Source organism: Leucopleurus acutus (assembly GCF_964270905.1).
Source record: "Leucopleurus acutus genome assembly, chromosome: 17".
NCBI lineage: Eukaryota > Metazoa > Chordata > Mammalia > Artiodactyla > Delphinidae > Leucopleurus > Leucopleurus acutus.
In genome coordinates, this window is record NC_139159.1 from 53,748,229 (window position 1) to 53,768,389 (window position 20,161).

A 20,161-nucleotide genomic window follows, 5' to 3' on the forward strand; every position below is an offset into this window, starting at 1 on the left:
GACATGGAGCTAATTAAGACATGTATGTAGGCAATAAGCTGGAGAAATTCAAGATGAAAAGGACCAATTTTCTCAAATCCATAGGCCCCATTTCCTTTGAAAGTTTTCCTCATTTTTATATGGAGCAAGCAGAATACTATGCACAAAGAACAAGAAACCAGAGTCCCTTTGCTGACTGACTACCTAATTTAAGGTCTACATTAATTTGAACCCAGATGCCTGAATAACAATCCTTTAATTCAAATGTTTATTCTTTAATAAAGTAAAATTCCAATCTTTTGAGAATCCTAAGATTTTCCTGCCATATAATAGGGTGCTTTATTGGCTGAATCCAGCACGTGTATTTTTTTTTAATATCTTTATTGGAGTATAATTGCTTTACAATGTTGTGTTGGTTTCCGTTGTACAACAAAGTGAATCAGCTATAAGGATACATATAGCCCCATATCCTCTCCCTCTTGAGCCTCCCTCCCACCCTCCCTATCCCACCCTTCTAGGTGGACACAAAGCACCGAGCTGATCTCCCTGTGCTATGCGGCTGCTTCCCACTAGCCATCCATTTTACATTTGGTAGTGTACATATGTCAATGTTACTCTCTCACTTCATCCCAGTTTCCCCTTCCCCCACTGTGTCCTCAAGTCTGTTCTCTATGTCTGCGTCTTTATTCCTGCCCTGCCACTAGGTTCATCAGTATCGTTTTTTTAAAATTCCATATATGCAGCACGTGTATTTTTTTTCCCTTTCTTTACTCATAATTGGTACTTGGAAAAATCCCTGAAAAGATCACCCGTTCCAACCTATCCTTTAATTCGCATCTTTACTTCCTGAAAGTTTCCTTTATGACACTGTCTTCCTTAATTGGCATCATTTGCTCTCAAATGGAATTGAATCATTGGGGAATCCCCAGAATTTGTGTAGTGTATTAATCTAACCATTATTTAAGAAGGAGTACCTTATTTGCTTCTTAAGCTTCGGAAGCCCTGATGTAGATATGTAATTTGATAGATAACTTTGAACATGTTTAGTGGAAGATGTGCAAGTGTGAAAAATGCCTGAGATAGCAAGGGTCATGGGAATCTGTGTTGTGATTAAGAAAGATACATTTCCAGAGTTATAGAAAACCTAAGCCCCAAATAATGAGAAACTTCAGAGAACCCAGTTTCACTTATTCCCTGATTCTATTATGATTGTTTTATATAGTATTAGCTTTCATTATACATGTTTAAATTTTACACAAATTTTTCATCTAAGTTTTGACAACATATATTTTAATGTCTCTTCCTTGACTTACAAATATTAATATAATGTAGAACTTTGATGAAAATGAGTTTATCAACCACCCAGGTATTCTCAAACTCTTGACACACGATACATTGTTAACAGCGACTCGTTTCAAAACCCCAGTAAAATACAGTTCTCAGTTTTTCTCAGTGATATGATGATTGCATTTGTTCAAAATTCATGATAAATTCTTCCTCCATAAAAAAAAAGATAGTGAACTCACACTCTGTTGTCTCTGAGTGCTTTTGCACAGTGCTGAAAGAGTACACTCTACTCCGTACATTTAAAAAAAAAAAACAAACGATTTTCATGAAAGCTGTGACAATGAAACCATACTTCTCAAAGTTCAGAAATATACACTGTGGTGATTCTCTGTTTTTAGTTCTAAATAAAAATAACGTTCTTCTAGTATTTCTTCCTTTTCTAAGGATACATTAAAAAAAATGAGTGCCAAATGAATTACATGGCACTAAAGACCCCTGTAAAGAACACACAGTCCCTTAAACTTACTTCAGTTCCCTTGGCGTCACGTGTGGCTGACAGAATCAGTTCCGAGCGAGTGGCTCACTGACCAGACCTCTTCTGGTGCCTAAAAGACCAGGCTGACAGCCATCTCAGAGAGTTTATGGGTTTGCTTTTTTACTAAAAATTAAGTCAGGACCTTGTAAAACTTACGATTGAAACTGGTAATTTTTTTGTGTGTGTGTGTGCGTAAACAAGTTCAAGGGAGGTAGATCTGTTCTCATTTTTATTTGTTTAAAAAGCAGCAAGAACCTTTATTTCCAGGATCCCCTAAGGGAAGATAGAGGAAGAGGAAGGGGTGAGTAGAATGCTGAAAACCATTGAGAGACACTGAGGTTTTTTGCAAAGAGGAAATACTTTCTCTTGTTGTACTTGGACAACGTGTTGCTATAAGTTCTGCAAATAAGGCTCCAGCATGCATAAACAGATTCTTCTGTTGACCAAAATCATCAGTGTGCTTATTTCTCTCCACAATTAATTTAAGACACAGTCCAAACTCCTTATCATGTAATATGGCCTTCGTTTTCTGTAGCACAGCGAACCTCTACATACAAGACACTTGCTTTTGTCTAACTAAGGCAGGCTCTCTCCCACCTCTGGGTCTTTGTCCACATTGCTCCTTCTGGCTGGAATCTCAAGACTTCCCTCCTACCACCATCCTCCACATATGCCTCACGAGAACTTACTCATACTTCACAAATAACCAAGAATTTCCTCCACGAAGCCTTTCCTGGTCCCCTTCAGTCTCCTCCAATGTACCCCAATCCATCCTCAACCCCAGCCAAGTTCACCGCTTTTCTTTAGTGCCCAACTATAGCCTAATTCCAAGAGTTCTTATTGTGGAGCTGAATCATACATAAATGTGAGCAAAATTTTGTGCTTGTTCATTTATTCTGGGGAGAAGATGCGTAGCTCCAGCAAATTTTTGAAAAGGTCTATGATTCCTTGATCAAAAACCAAAACACTACAAAACAAAAAACCAAACAGGCATGCTAAAACATACTGCAGCTGAAACTTTTACTTTAAGCCAACTATCCCTCCCATGTTTCCTTCCTTCTCTTCGACTATTAGCTCCACAAGACCAGCAAGGATGATGTGTCCTTTTAGTGTCATTAAAGTGTTATTTCTGCATCAGCATCACCTGGGCATACTTGGTAGGCTTGAGATACCTAGGTTCTATCCCAGGATCAGAATCTCTGGATGTGAGATTCAAAAATCTACACTTTAGACAAACATCTTAGTTGACTTTATGCACACTCAAGTTTGGAAATAATTGAGTAGTACCAGGCAAATAACAGCAACATGATAAAAATTTGGTGGCTGGCTGGCTGGATAAATGAATGAATGCAGACTCTGATTTCAAAAGAATTGTAAGAGAGTAATTTTAGTGAAGTTATGTAAATTAAAGCAAAACCATATCCAGTTAAGAGAGAAATAAAATAATTATGAATATTGGACTACATATTTAATAATTATTATTTATTAACAAGCCAAGGAAATATTGACTTAATGTCTTTAATTATCAGCATGTGTTCTAGGTTGGGTGATGTTAAAGAAGCATACAATATTCAGATGTAATTATTCTGCTACGAAAGAATACTAGGCGTAGTTTAAAAATCAGATTATAAACAGGTACGAACTATTCATTTGATCTTTAACACATCTGCTATTTTTAAAGCATAGTTCATTAAAATAATTATTTTATAACAATGTTGTGACCTCCAGTTGTTTATATAATGACTTCTGATCTTCAGATCTGGAAAATTCTCTCTAGAATTGATCATAAGCACATGTGAGGGAAAAGAAGTGTTTTTCATTTGCAGCCTAAAAATGAATAAGACTAAAATTATTCTTTATCCAAGTGTTTAGCTGAGCTTCTAATTGAGGCAGGTAATAAAATAGCACTTTTGATTCTTTCAAAAGAGAATGAGCAGACCAGCATAAGCACTTGTAGTGTTAGTACCAAACACTTGGTACTAACACTTGTAGTGTTAGTACCAAAAGAGACATATCAAAGCACTTTGCAAATATTTGGCACAGAGTAAATGCTCAATTAATATTAGTTAAAGTTGATTGTTATGATGATACTATCGGCACAGAATTTATAGTTGAGCATTTAATGTTGATATTTGTTGACACTTGTCATGATTATTTTAAATGGTTTTATAAGTGCTTCTGGTTGAAATGAGTAAAGGCTCTCGAAAACAAATAGATCATCTAGACAGAAAAAGCACGGTATTAGTTACAGGGTAGTCAATATTTTATATTGTCATTTTCATTATTTAAAAATTTTTTACTCAAAAAATATAATTAACTGAATCTCGTACTTTCTGATAAGCTCTCAGTTATTTAACCGTGAGTTCTAAAAATATCAAAGTTTACTGTCACCAAGTGGCAGCTATCAAAATTGCAGGCAGAGTACCTAGTCCTTGTAGCCCACAAACTACTTACTGGTGACAGCAACACAGCATCCTTTTCCAGGATTAATTGGCCTAGGGAATAAGGTATGCTGTGTGTTTATTTTATTTCATTTGCTTGGCATGATGCAATATAGAAATTTTTGCCTAACTTTTACAGGTAAAAAATAAATAAACAGAAGAGACTGCAGTTGAATAGATCAGGGAAATGAATCTCATCCAAGCAACAATCCAAGAAACTAAAGGACACAGCACTTTATTAAAAACCTTACATGGAAACTGCCATATGCTTCCATTCTATTCCATAAACCTCCGAGGGCAGGAATTTGACTTGATCTCCGAATTTCTAGCATCTATATCAATAACTGTCATATAGTAATCAGTTGTGTTTGCTGAATGCACAAAAGATACCTTTGTTGATGTGTCTTTCATATATTTATTAGAAAGTGCTTCCTTTCCAGACGTATGCCAAGCATTGTGGAGAGGTCCCTGCCCTCCTAGAGGTGGCAGTTTAATAAGAAAGAATAGCCCATTACAACCCCGTGTGATAAGGACTTTGATAAAGGTAGGCACAGAGCACAGGGAGAGCACACAGAAGGGGCTCCTTACCCAATATAAAAAGCAGAGCTCTACAGTCTGAGCTAAGACTTAAAGGATAAAGAAAATCAAGTCAGGAAAGATGTTAAGCTCTTGAAGGATACGGGTTGAGTTTTGTGGATTTGTCTCACCCATGTGTCTTGCACATTGTTGTTACTCATATTTATTGAACAGAGTAATAAAAACACTGAGTGAAAAAAAAATTGATTGGGATTTGAGAAAAGACTATGCAGATGGGCTGCCCTTAGAGGCTAAGTCCTAAGTCTCTCACATATTACTAGTTGCCTGGCTCTCCTCTTTGCTCTTAGCATCATACTTCATCATTATCCCTTTACACTCTGTGCTTAAACAACACCTTACTACTTGCAGTTTGCCTAACAAGACATGCTGGGTCTCACTTACAAGCTTTCACATACGCTATTCACTCTTCAATCTCCAACTTGAACTATTTCTTCAGCTAATTCCAATTTGTCATTTTTATGTCAACTTAGGTTACCCCTTGGAGGCCTTCCCAAGCCCCTAAAATTGGTTAGGTCCCCCTATTCATGCCATACTTGTCTTTATCTCCAAACTCACTTATGTTCATGGCATTATAATTGCCTGTTTGTCTGTCTACTGTCTATCCCTTCCCCTAGCCCCATCACACACGAGTATAGACATGTGTGAACACACACGTACATGACTGTACTGAAATATCTCTGGATATTTTACCCTAGGATAGCACAGAATAGAAAATAACCAATATTTTCTTCATTGAAGATACAGCCTTCATCTTTTCAGTGGTGGCCAACATTTAGGAGGACCCCCAGCAGTGGGATCGCAGGACATCTCCCTAGATTATTTCCTGGAGGCAGCATTAGCTGATTCTAGCGATTTCTGCCAACCTATAAGTTTCTAGGACAGCAGTTGTCTGAGTCCCAGCATTACTCATTCTGGAGCTGGAATCCTGGGAATACTTAGACCTAGCAGCACCAAGGCATTTGCTTTTGTTGTCTTAGAAAAATTTAAGACTCTAGAGACTGACATTAATCTGCATTAAAGTCAAGAGATTTCCTGATCTTTATAAGGCCTGAAGAAGGTACAGAGTGACTTTGTAGGACCATGCCTTCTTCCTCTTGAATATTTCATCTCAGTCAAGGAGTATAAAATACAAATTTTGTTGAATAAAACAATTCCTTCTGGGCTTCCCTGGTGGCGCAGTGGTTGAGAGTCCGCCTGCTGATGCAGGGGACATGGGTTCGTGCCCCGGTCCAGGAAGATCCCACATGCCACGGAGCGGCTGGGCCCATGAGCCATGGCTGCTGAGCCTGCGCGTCCGGAGCCTGTGTTCCGCAATGGGAGAGGCCACAGCAGTGAAAGGCCCGCATACCGCAAAAGAAACAAACAAACAAAAATTCCTTCTCTGTTTTAGGAAGTATAACCACAACAAAAATCGTAGTCTAAATAAAAGTAATACACCTCCCAAGTTGGAGAAATTATTTGAAAATACAAATAAAACTACTTAAAGCCTTAGGTTTGATATCTAGGCTAAAAATTCAAGAGGGTAGAAACTGCCAGGAGATTCCCTATATATTTTTTTGCCTACCTTGATCAGTCCAGAACTGCTGTAAGAAATAAATTTCCTCTTAGTATTTCAACACATCTGCTACTGGTTCCAGCCAGGACAGTGGAGCCCAGAGGATCAGAGAAATGAAAAACATTTCACTAAAAAGTGAAACAAGTTTTGCAATACCTACGAAAATGCAAGGCTTAAATTTACGTGGGAGGCTCAAGAGAATTCTTTTCAATCCACACTGATTTGTTTTGTCCTTGAAATATACACATGGCATGGGAATACTTTAATGATTGAAAAAAAGGATTTTGGAATTAAAAAGACTTCATCCTTACATCCTCATTTTACTTCTGAGGACCTGAAACTTGGAAAAGTGAAGTAACTCGTCCAAGGTCATTCAGAAAAGTAACTACAGATCCAAGTCTAGAGGTCATGTCTCTTGATTCCCAATACAATATTTTACCCATTACATAAAACTGCTTCCCAATAAAGATCCTAGCCAAAAATAAACTTTGTACAAAAAGATGTTTAATGGCCAAATTATTTTCAAGGTTTTTTTTTTGGTAATTTTGTTTAAACATCGTATTCATCTCTTCATGTGGAATCTCTTCCAGAATGAGGCTTTAGCATAGCCATAGTTCTACCCTGAAAGTATCATTCACCCCCAACAAATAATAAGGAGATAATAAAATGAGAAGAAAATCACCAAACTGTGCATTATAAATATTATGGTAAGATTATAATTATAATCTAAAATGTACATTAAATAGTGAAACACTATCATTCAGACTTCGCGAATACAAATTTTCTATTGGTTCAAAGAAGGGCTATCTGTAAGTTTGTCATTATACTATCTGTGATAGAGGATTTATTAATCGAGTTAATACAAAAAGACAAAGGAGTTAACTTTAGGGAACAAACTGTAACCAAGAATGCAAAAAATTAACATGTAAAGTCACTTGATAAAATCACATGCAAAATTTATCTCCAATTCGTAAATCGTTAGTTTTACAGATATGATAATATAATACAATGTACTCTACAAATGTCTGAGGCACTAGCAAGGGGGAGGCCAAAGGGATATTGTAGCAAGTCCCCACAACCACTTCAATCAACATAGATCAGCTTTATGTGTTTTATAACTTATGACATTTTGTAAGAATCTTCTTTGAGACTACATATTCCATTGTAAAAAACCCCGCAAAACTTTAAACTTAACCCAACCAATAATGGGACAAAATGACCTTCTGTACCTTCCGATGTGATAAAATGGGAAGTACACAGTATCGTTTATTTAGCATTCTTGTCAAAAAGATTTAATTTGAATCTCATCAGGAAGAAATAATCAGATAAATTAATAAAGAGACATTTCTGAGGAAAACTGATATGCATTAAAAAAAAAATACTAATGGCAAGTGTGTGGTAGGTAACTGCTCTAGGTAAAAGGTGACTAAAGAGATCGCAGATGCAATGAGTGAGCCTGAGCTGGGTCCTGAATCCAAACAAGTAAATAGATAAGTACCAATCAGTAAAAGACATTTTTGGGACCGTGGTTGGGGGGTTAGATTTCAATATAGAAACATACTAAATTTTTATTGAATAAATAATAAACTTCCTGGGTGTGATAAAAATCGAATTAAATAATAAAACATATCTTTCATAGTCATATGGCACTTAAGTTTGTCCAATACAAAGTATGTTTGCATATTCTTTCTGATTGGATCCATATAAAAAATGGTGAGAACTACAGGACAGTGGACATTATTCCCACTTAAAGATGTGAAAATTGAGGTATAAAAGTATTAGGTGATTTGCCCAAGGTATTGCTAGATTGTGCTACTGTCAAGTTGGTTAATCTGAGAACTGTGTTTCTCAGACTCTCCTTCTTTGTACAGTTCCAAGTTAGAGTTGGCCCCAAGAGGACTTTGTATGAGATTTGAACGGTGGAAGTAAAGCAGTGGTCCAACTCAGATTATCATTAGGTATGGTGATGTTCAGGGTCAGAGGTGCCCAGCAGTTCTCAGCTTGTGCTCTCTTCCACTCTGCATCCAGCTTGCCTCCCCCATGCTGGCAATCTGCCCAGACTCAACACCAGATGCCTGATTGCACAACCCTAGGTAACGTAGCTACGGCTTTTCTTAGATCTCCCCTGCTGTGAGATCTAAGCTGGTAGCTGGATTTGGTAGCTGGACGTGCCTGGTTTCTCGAATTTTCCTGCTGGCTTCAGCTTGTCCACTACCACACTGGGGTTCATGTATATGTGTTAGTGACCCTTCCTCTGATTATCCACCTTCATCTTCCAGACCTTCACTTTCCCAGCTCACCTCACATTTGTGTAAGGTGGAATTTGTATAATAAATCCCTTATTTCCATAATACTCATCATGGCTTTGCTTCCGTAACTGAACATTGACTGATACAACCAAACTGGCTTTATGGATAGTGAAGCCAGACTTCTTCTGATTCCTATTCCAGAGCTCTTTCCAGTAGATCACAGCATCTCCCTAAACCCACAATTAAACATTTATTTCTTTTAAGCATTGGATGTGGTGGCAGTTATGTATTTGTTTTTTAGCTCTAAGTATTAGGACCAGCAAAGACCAGCAAAGTTTTTATGAGAAGTAAAAGGTCATTGTAAGCCCTAAACTGATGGAAAATCTTACTGAAGTATTTTTAGGGAGATCAAAATTTAATCACTTATCAAAGAACTGAAGGGGAAAAAAATAAAAAAGACATGTATACATAAAAGTAATTTTATTCTAGTTAATAAGTTTTGAGCTGCAAGGAGCTTTATAAATACTTTAATTTATAGGACAGAAAATTGAGAGATGAGATAATGTGTCTGCAGACATTCAGATTATTAAAGACAGAAGTGGGGTTAGAAGAAACATATTTTATCTCTTAGAATATGTGCTTTGAGTATATTTAATTCCAGCAATTAACTGATGGATTTCCTTTTATTGAGGGATGGCCAAAAGATGGGCAGTTAGAGATCAAAGCTCAAATTGTGACTTCTACTCATATTAGTACTTGTTACCTTATGCGAAATACCACACCTCAATTTTCTTATGTAAAACAAGGTGTCTGGTGCATAGCATGTATTCAACAAATATTAACTATTAGCAATAATTTGGCTAGGGCTTCCCTGGTGGCGCAGTGGTTGGGAGTCCGCCTGCCGATGCGGGGGACGCGGGTTCGTGCCCCGGTCCGGGAGGATCCCGCGTGCGGCGACTGGGCCCGTGAGCCGTGGCCGCTGGGCCTGCGCGTCCGGAGCCTGTGCTCTGCGGCGCGAGGGGCCGCAGCAGTGAGAGGGCCGCGTACCGCAAAATAATAATAATAATAATAATTTGGCTGGCTTAGGTATGTATCTTGAATTTTGATAAAAATGGTTTCCATATTCTAGAAACTTAGAAATTAGTGGGACAGATCATACACACAGTTACTTAATAAATACTTGTTAATGACATAATAGAATGTGGATACTGGATAGTTATTCACAGACTGTTATGCATCTATGGGACCACAAAGCATCCAAATTGACCTGAGAATGAAGGTGATGCATTTCTCTGGGAAATCAGTGTAGGGATATTTATAGGTGAATGATCTTAGGATCGATTCCAGTGGCAGAGGGAGAAGCTGCATGGGCTCACATGCAATCACAGTGAACATCTCAGCTAATCTCAAGTGAAATTCTGGACCTTGGATAGCCTTCAGAATTGTCCTCAATTAGGGCAAGTGGTCCTTAATAGACTCCTATACTGACCAGTCATTGGATGCAATCTGTCTGTAGGAAGAAGCAGTGACCTTGAATGAGATGACTTTCTTCAGTCATAGGCATACCCAGGCAGGGGACCTTGGCTACAAGCTGTTAGCCAGCAATGTTCCCAGGAAGTGGGAGGAGTGCTTCAGTTCTGAAGGGAGGATATAGATGAGCACATCGGAGCATATACCATAGTAGGTATCAGGGAAGACTTCCTGAAATAAAGGAAAATCTTAAAGATTTAGAAGATGTATCCAAAGTTGGGTTTATATGTATAGGGTAAGGATACAGCATAAACAAAGGCGTGGGTGGTAAAGGGAAATTGCAAGTAGTTTCTGGATCATAATCACAATAAGGGGGTATCTGATTGGGTGAGGTTGGGGGAACAATATGATAGTAATAGCTGAATAAGTAGGTAGGACCAGGACAGGAAGAGTTTTAGGTGGCAGACTTTAACCTGTAGATATTTGAACACTGTTGAAATATGTGAAGGATGGCAGAGCCCAAGTCAGATTGTGTTTCAGAAAAAACATCTCAATAATAGCGTGGAAGGTATATCTGAGAGCATTAAGACTGGAGGCAGGAAGGTTTTATAACCATCTGGGTGTTAGATGACGAGGATCTGGATAATACTGCCTCTCTAGAGGAAGTATTTAGTAATTTCATGTTGATTGCGTGTTATTGCACGTGATGTATTTATCGTAACACTCTCACATTATTGTTTTTTTCTTATTTATATTCTCTTGGGTTCTACAGATTTTATTTTCTATCTGAGAAAATCATTTGGACTTTCCTTGGAGAATAAAAGGAAAATATGTGTATTACATGTACATTTGTAAGCTCATCAATCTATTCACAACATTTACTCTAAATCAATATGTGTCTAGAGCATGAGAAAGATCCATTTAAAAATTTTTTTGGTTTATACATTACGGCCACAACTATTACAAGAGTTTTCAAAATATAATTTCTATTAAGATAAAATATTTTTAAAAAGAAAATGCAAAAATTTCTGAATTTAATTTGTAAGAGGAAAAATATAGAAAATGTAAAAACAGAAGAAAAAAACCCCACCATGAATTTCATAGTTTTTTTGCGGTACGCGGGCCTCTCACTGTTGTGGCCTCTCCCGCTGCGGAGCACAGGCTCCGGATGCGCAGGCTCAGCGGCCATGGCTCACGGGCCCAGCCGCTCCGCGGCATGTGGGATCTTCCCGGACCGGGGCACGAACCTGTGTCCCCTGCATCGGCAGGCGGACTCTCAACCACTGCGCCACCAGGGAAGCCCGAATTCCATAGTTTTGATTTTATTTGGAATTTAGTTGAATTTGAGCAGGTCAATTGACCAAAGCCTCATCAGTTTCTTCATCTTTAAAATGTGTCTAATAATACCTAGCTCAAAATTGATTTTAAGGATTAAGTGATTATAATATTAAAAATCATTTCATAGATTATAAAATACTACACAAGTGTTAGCATTAATTCCTTTAATAATTTATCACAACGAGGCACCTAATTCAGAGGGAAGAGAAATGAGAACAAGCACAGAAAAGCAAAGCTAGATACCTGGAGTCCTGACTTGAGGCCACCTGTGGTGTTACTGGGCCTGGAGAATCAGTGCTGGGTGTGAGTGAAGACAGAGGTGGAGAGGGAAGTCACGAGGGTGTATAGCTTCCCTTTTCAAGCTTCTGTTTGATTTTCTTTGAAAGAGTGAATAATGCCAGTTTATAGTGTGCTTATTTTGATTAAGCTTTCACCAGAACAGGCATTATGTTTTAATGAGTTTTAATTTCTCATTTGATGCCAGTGTGAATCTTAATATTTAACTGCACGAGAAGGTGATGATTACGGATCTATTTTCTGCTGGGTCTTGGCAGGAAAGAGGGCCAGAGCCACCAGCTTTATTACAGTAGCATTACAGAGTGGAAACCACACCTAACTAGGAAGGAGCCAAACATCCCATATTTAAGTCTTTTTCCCTCCTTGGACAAAAATATTACATATTTCTGAACCTCAGCCTTCTTTTCTTTAAAACCAGAGGTTTGGCATTAAATGATTAAGTTCCTTCTGGATCTATAATTCTGATTCTCAAGGTTCACAATTCTCTCAAGAGAGAAAAATGGAGATCTCAGAGTGTACACCTCACTTTGGCTTTTTGATCACAGATCTGCATTATTTGGGTGAAGATCAGAATTACAAAGATGTTCAAGGACCAGGAAATGCTCAGTGAGGGCAGCGGGCATTTTAAGAGGAGATAAGTGTGCCTTCCTCATGCAGATGCCATTCATACCATGTACCCTGAAGCCTACTTCAGATGCCTCCGACCCTCCTAAACCTACCCACTCTTTGCACCCTTAATACCACCCCAGCCTCATAAGCGCACACACACACACGCACACACACACACACACAAGAACTGAGAGACATTTTGGAAAAGAACCAAAGCAAATTCTTCAGGAGCCTAGAAAAAAGACTAGACTAATTATTTGCTAGTCCTATTGTCAGGCTGTCTGACATTAGCCAAGTTTCATATAGTTTCAAGTTTCAGCTCAAAACATTTACATAAGAGTACCCCCGATGTTTTACAGTGGTTTTTCTTGTTACAAAACTCTCAAAATATTGACCTCCTTGGAAACATTTCTTCTTACAGTCCATTGAATTTTATAAATGTCTCTTCTTTGGTTTCTTGAGTTGCCATATGCACACCCTCTCTCCCCACCATGAGACTATCGACTCTTTAGATCTATTTCTCATCTTCTGTTGTGGTGACATCATCACCGTTTGTTAAGAAAATGCTTATTATGTCTCCAAGGATCCAATCCCACACATAATCCATTAAAATAAAATGAGATGTGTTCATAAAAGAATTGTAGATTTAAACTCCTAAAGGATGGCATGTTTCAAAAAGACAAATAGCAGCGGAAACAGCTGAACTATGAGGAGATGGCCACACAGGTTGGAAAAAAAGCATAAGGCCTTGGTCGCTGTCATTGCATTTTGTTTGAAGCAGTGTGCCAACCCTTCAATGCACACAATCGTGTTTCCAAGACCAATGTAGAGTAGCCACGATATCGAGAGTTTAAAATCATTGCAACCCTAATTTACTGTTTATCTAATTTACAAAACTGAGTCACACACCATTATTAAGGACCTGCTATGTGCCAAGTATTGCATTTATGGGTACTGATATAAAAGTAACTGAAATATACTTCCTGTTCTCAAGGAAGGCCAACCAGTTATTTAGTGACCTAGTTTGTAACAAAGCTCAACTGTGAGGTCTGGGAGACTAGTGACCTCATCACTGACTGCAAGTTTGCCAGTGCCTAGTAGAGTTCCGGGAACATAGAAGTAATACAATAAGTGTTTGTGAAATGAATTTACCACCCTGCATTACTTGATTAACCATTTTCTTCTAGTGTACAATCTGCTCATTGAAAAAGAAATCAGAGATGTTAACAATTAAGTATATAGTCTATTTTTAATCCGCAATGATGTGTTGTGTATGTTGATGCCATTACCTGGACTTTATTTTTGTCTCTCACATTACTGACCAAAAAATTCTAAATTATGTCTCACCTTATTTTTTAGTAAATCATTCAAACATAAAATTTTACTCCTCTTTTGTCACCTTCAAGATAATGTAAATAATAATTTAAGAAAAGTAAACAAGGGAAGTTTAAGTAAAAAAATCTTTTGATAGAAGAAAGTATTTATTTCAAGCCCCTGAGTTGGAGTCAATTCTCTGTCCTTAGTTTTATATGTATAAATTCACTGCACCTCCATAACAACAACAGTAAGAATAAAAATAACAACAATAATATCATGTTTGAATTAATTCCATATCCTCTAGAATTTAAGCCAACAACAAAATAATCAGTCTGTGAATAAATACACTACCACGTGTAAAATAGCTAGCACAGGGAGCTCACCTCAGTGCTCTGTGACGACCTAGATGGGTGGGGTCGGGGGGTGGATGGGAGGGAGGTCCAAGAGGGAGGGGATATAGGTACACATATAGCTGATTCACCTCACTGTACAGCAGAAACTAATACATTGTAAAGCAATTCTACTCCAATTAAAAAAAAAAATTCTAAAAAAAATAAAAAATAACCAGTCTGTGAGAACTGAAATCTAAAGCTTTGAAGAAGCCTTTACAGGGTTTTTTGCATCCCTTTGTCAAAGGCCTAGACAGCCTGATTTTCATTTTGAAGGACAACTTTGATCATTTCTTTTTTTCACACTTTTCCATTAAAACTCTTAGATGACTAGGCCTGAGGCAGTTGAACACCACACCCAAGAAGGACCTACCTGTAATTTTGCTTTTCATTTCCTATGTGGAATCTGTCGTATTGTGAATAGGCTCGGTTTCCTTCCCAGTCCATTAACTCGATTCTTAGTGTGTACTGCCTCTGACTGGTTATGGCAAAAATAAACTCATTCCCCAGCCAATATTCACCAGAGGGATTTCCAAAACCCTGTGAAAGAAGACAGAGATGCAGTTGTTAATTCAGGGAGAAGCTCTTTCCATGTTTAGTATTAAGCTATGTTCTAAACAATAAAAAACATTCTTTAAAATTAAAGATGGTTCTTTCATATTTTTTTTTGGTTCTTTCATATTTTTATACACTTCCTTCGATTACTCACTCAGTATTTTTCTGCTATGTTTCCCCCCATCGAGGCTCATGTCTAACTCTTTATTACAGTAAATTCTGATATAGAAATCTGTGTAGATGAGATGTTTTCGAATTAAATGAATCTGGTTAATGGGTTTAACCAGTAAATGCTTCTCAATCACAGCTTGCTTTTGAAAACGTTTCTAAAATACTAGTTAACGGAATATTTTCAACATAGTTTAAATATTTTTCAATGAATATCATCAGCATAGTATCAGACAAGTTATTTAACAATATTATTATTATTTTTGTTATTATTATTCACAAGTCAAATTATGGGTAGATAATAACAGATTACTAGACCCTTAACTTCCCTAGCTTTAACATTTTCATTTTTAAGTAATAATAAGCAAATCTGTAAATCCAGAACTGTAATCATTTAAATACTTCGCCTCAATAGATTAGGATTTTGACACTTAAGAGCTAGTGAGTGAGTGAACCTAGCTGGCTGCTCCGCCCCAGAATCTCAGTATGGTTCCACTGTTCTCTTTAGGGCAATCCCAGTCACTGTTAGTGTGTTCAAAATAGTTTTCTTTGTGGAGTAAAAGAAAGTACACAAGAGAAAGCTAACTCTTAATGTTGGCTATGTTAGTGATAGGAAAATTTAAAACCCTAGGAAACTACTGGCATCCTAGATTTTGGGTATTCACAATTGCCTCGGAAAGTGTTCCTTGGTAAAACTTGAAGTTCAGTGTAATTCTTGATATATGGGTTTGTTTTACTGACCAGACTATGAACTCCTTGAGGACAGAAACTGTGTTGTATTTGTGAATCCTCAAAGACTAGTAGAATGCTGGCATACACTGGGCACTCCATATGTTTCATTGAAGTTCAAAGAAAATGGAAGAAAGGGAGGAAGGAAGAAAACAAAGGCTATGGCACCCTGCAATTGCATTCAGAGAAGTAACCTTAATACATAATTCTTGTTGTAGGTAATTTGGTTGTGTCTCAGGGGTGTTTCTTAAAGTGCCCAACTGAATCATAATCACTGGAGCACTAGTTGAAAAAAAATATTCCTGGCTCCAATTTGAGTCAAGCTATCTGAGAGCCAGTCCACAAATCTGAATCTGAACAAACTCCCCATTTATCTTGTGCACATTCATGCTTGGAAGACTTGGAGGTGTCCAGTAATCACATAATATACTTTTATGTTGCAGAAAGAAACATATTCTGGTTCACTGAGGTATTCATTAACAAAAGTTTTATTTTATCTGTATTAAGAAGAAGTATGAGGGAAGTACTAAAATAATCACAACAATCCTTATTTCTCAACACAGAAGATAGAATTTGGAAAATATTTGTTTCTTTTCATATTTAATGTATATCAACTTTACAGAATTACAACTACAGTAGAAGTGTTCTTAACTGATTTCTCCTTTAACCAACTTAACATATGAATCATTATTCTCCATTCCTTACTTAAAATATATTGATGCCCAGAGTACACTGAAAGTATTAAATACATTTGTGCACTACTGTCTGCCAATTGAGTGACTTACCAAAGGCCAACTGCATTCGGTCTCAAACTCATTTATGCCAGTTCTGTTATTGTAATGATAAGATTTATAATGTTATGTAAATAAGTTAAATATTAGTGGGGAAAGAGGAGTTTTTGTTCTGTTTTGTTTTTTATAAAAACTAATTTAAATATTTAGATTTGCTCAATGAAAGCAAATCACTAAAAAATGCTTTTGAGCTATATGTTGTTGCAACAACTCTAAAAGACTGAGGAAAATAATAAAACTTTAGAGGATTTTTAACGTACATTACTTTGTATATGCCTTACTTGCTCTAGTTTAAAAAAAACAGAAGCTAGAAATTTGATGCATTTGATTATGGGAAAGTTTTATGAAAGAGCCACTGACTCAGAATTCCAAGCTTTGAGCCTACATTATAAACACATGGGTAAATGAATGTATATTTTTTATATTTCAATGAAATGTATTAGCATATAGAGGTACACTTTTAAGGTTATTCCCCAATTTAGCTTAGTTTTTGATTAACTGAACACCCTTTGTCCAAACTGCAGTGGTTATATGCATCCCCAAAGATCATCTGTCTACCTGTAGCTCAGAGTACAGGTAGATGATGAAGTCCATACTCCAGTGCCTCCCTTCTTCTCTGTTCCTAAGATGCTCAAGTCACACTCCGCAAGAGCCCCACAGTGGCAGGAAATCTTAGAGCAATTTAAGACGTACTAAGAATTTTACACATTTTCAGGGCAGCTGGTGCTTCATACCAGGGAGAAGAGTAAAGCTTACCTTCTCCAATGAATAAGCAAAGCAGAAAGTTACAGGGGACTGAAAGTCAAAGAATTAGCACATTCTCAGTTGCAGCAGCCACTGGGAAGAAAAAGAAGACTGCTTGGATTCTCTTTGCATTTCTTCTCAGCTCAGACATGTCAAAACTCTCTCTATAGCCACTTGATTCCCTCTTTTGTGTAGCCAGTTAGAAGAGATTCAGTAATTGTACTAACTGTGAATAAGGAGGGTGGGAATGATGAAGTGTTAAGTTTTAGATCAAATATTTCCATGCCGTTGGAAGTGTTGCAAGGATAAAAGCTCTCCAGCTTAGTGAAAAGTACAGTGATCTCCAGCCAGCCTCAGAAAAGGAGAAGCATTTGTATCATTCCTCCAAGAGCCTCCATTCCCCTCTTGGCATGCAGGTTTGTACCGCCCTCTAAGCGGAGGTTAACAACCCTTCCTAAACAGTTTGCTTTTTCTGACTGAAAATAGAGGAAGAAGCAACTGAAAAGAAAGCAATGAAATTTGCTTTCATAAACAAAAATTTTATTTCATGCACCTTCCCAAAAAACTTTCTAAATATGCTGTATTGGCTACAAGGAATCAACATGACTGTTAGAGAGAGAGTGTAGGGAAGAAACCTTCTAATAGCTGAGTGCAGTGATGCAGAAACAACCATTTCATCAGGAAGATGAAAAATTCAAGAAAGAAGGGGAAATGGGTTCCTAACATTAGTAAACTGTCTACTGGCTAGTTTATCAGGCCGGCCACGAATCTGACACCTAGGAATAAAGACTTGGCTTTGATTCAACAACTTCTACTCCCTCTCTCTGCTCCAATTTGAAGGCTTGCTCTGCCACACATCTGCTGTTACTTTTAAGCCTCCGTTTCCTTATATGCAAAACAAGGATTTAAAATGTCATTTCCATATACACTGTTGCGAGAAAAAAGTGAGAAAATATACCTAAAGCATCTAACTCAGTGCTGATGCATGAGAAGCAGTTAACAAAAATCTAGTTGTTTTTATTATAATTAGAGAATATATCATAATATATAGTAATTTTCTGTTTACTCGCCTGTCTCCCAAGAGACTATAAGCTACATGATGTTAAGCAGGTTCTTTTCTACTCTGTACGAGAAAGGGAACAAAAATAATCCAGGTCTTGTCTTAGCCTGAGAATAAGGGGATATGAACCAATTCTTTAAATGGCTTTCAGATGCTAGGAACTAATGTATTCTTATGACAAGTTGAATATTGGTTTATACAAATGAGTACTGTCATTTTAATCCGAGAAGTTAATTATTAAACAAGAAATTTAAACCAACTGGTTGCAACCGGGGCTAAACTACGACACAAACCATAGTTTGTGTCTACAGATTATCTTCTTACTCTTGTTTCTGCTTTCCTAATGCTAAAGAGAAGCTGTCTTCTTCAACTCTACTGTGGTCCTATATTTTTTCATCTCTTTCTCACTACATTTCAAAAGTTTTAGGATCTACAAAAGAGGTAATTTTTGAGATCTTAAGCCCATGCTAATAAACTGATCGTTCTGACACTTACTTTCAATTGGCAGTGCATATCAGAAAGAGCTGTGGAGCTTTTTCAAAATATAGATGACTTGGTTCCTGTATGGAGGTTCTGACTCAGTATGTCTTGGGTGGTCTTAGAGATCTGTACATTTAAAAGGTTCCCCAGGTGAGTGTGCTGTGTACTAAAGGTGGGGAACCATAGGATTATGACGTAGAATAACTATTCCAAGTGCAAATGAGAAAAAAGAAATTAACCAGATCAAATTACCTAAGTGGTACAAGGGAAGAGATAAAACTTCATCTTCAGATTGAAGATATTAGGAGTTAAGTGTTGATTATGTACTATGGGGCTGTCATTGAAAAAATTCATACTTATGCCTGAAATACAGAGATGACCAATGCACAAACAAGCAAAAAAAGGTTTACACATTATTGTACATATAACAGCTTACCACAGGTTTATATCTTACTCCAAATAAATAGCTTGCAACATTCATAAGAATAAAAGTAAAATATTATACAAAATTCAGGGCTGACACTGAAAAAGCAGCAAATCCTTATTGAATAAACAAACAATAGTAATAAAAATAGAATTTCTTCCTTTTTATAAATAAAGTCCAAGGATGCTATGCCATATCCTTTCATGAAAACTGTTTAGTTATGTCAATCACAATTGTATGAAAGATTTTGATATCATAATTCAGAGAGATTGTTAATCAATTTTAATTCTCCTTTAGCTCTTTAATAAAAGGCAAAAGACCCTGGAATTTAGCTTAAACTAATACTGACTTAAAATTGGCCTTAAAAACCACATTTTGCTAAAAAAAAAAAAAAAAAAAGCACAGAGGGGAAAGACCAATATTCGTTAGTTTTTGCCAAAATCTGCAGAAATGTTCAGTTTTGGTTTGTATTTTTCCAAGTTAAAAAAATAATTGTCCCTGATGCTTTATTTCTTTTGTCTGATAATGCTCATAGGAAGCGCTGACTTTTTATAGCTGAAACAATTGAAAACAGACACAGTCCATGTATCCTATGGATTTCATCTCTTTTCATAAAATCATTAAAGAAAACAGATAAGAACTCAGGGTTACTGAGCTGTGGCTTTCCAAAGGTGCTTAGTATACAATTCAATTGTGCATCTCCTCTAACTGCTGAGACAGCCCAAGAAAGATCAGAGGATGATTTATTTCAGCATTTTTAAACTTCTTATATATTTTTCTCCTTTTAATGTGAAGAGTTTAAAATGCAGTTGAAAATGTGCTCTTAATTTCTTTCCAGAAACAAAGAACTCCCAGAAGGTATTGTGCTCAGCCTGAAATACTTCTTTGTCAGTAGGAAGCTCTGTTTATATGGGTAATTGTTTTCCATACAAAGACAGGTTGTCTCCAGGGCATTAGTCACTACCTTCTGTAAAGTTAGGCCACTGGGGTACTGTTTGGAACTCCTAGCTTGATTGGGCTTTATATGCAAAAGTACTGCTGGTAAGTGTTATTGCTGGAGGCCACTAAATGGTATCCTTATGGCTCGAAGGAGTTAATATAGTTCCTTAAGTGCCTCATTTAAAAAGCCCACTCCAGACTTCCCTCT

At 37.1% G+C, this 20,161-nt stretch overlaps 1 protein-coding gene across 2 annotated transcripts in view; it reads right to left on the reverse strand.

Annotated features, from left to right (window-relative positions):
* The window catches only part of ANGPT1 (angiopoietin 1), a 251,426-nt gene that overhangs the window by 23,592 nt on the left and 207,673 nt on the right, over positions 1 to 20,161 (reverse strand). For both annotated transcript variants that reach the window (XM_082858889.1, XM_082858888.1), the window contains exon 7: positions 14,437 to 14,603. In XM_082858889.1, coding sequence (XP_082715015.1) covers positions 14,437 to 14,603 — 167 coding nt within the window. The remainder of the gene's footprint in view (positions 1 to 14,436; positions 14,604 to 20,161) is intronic.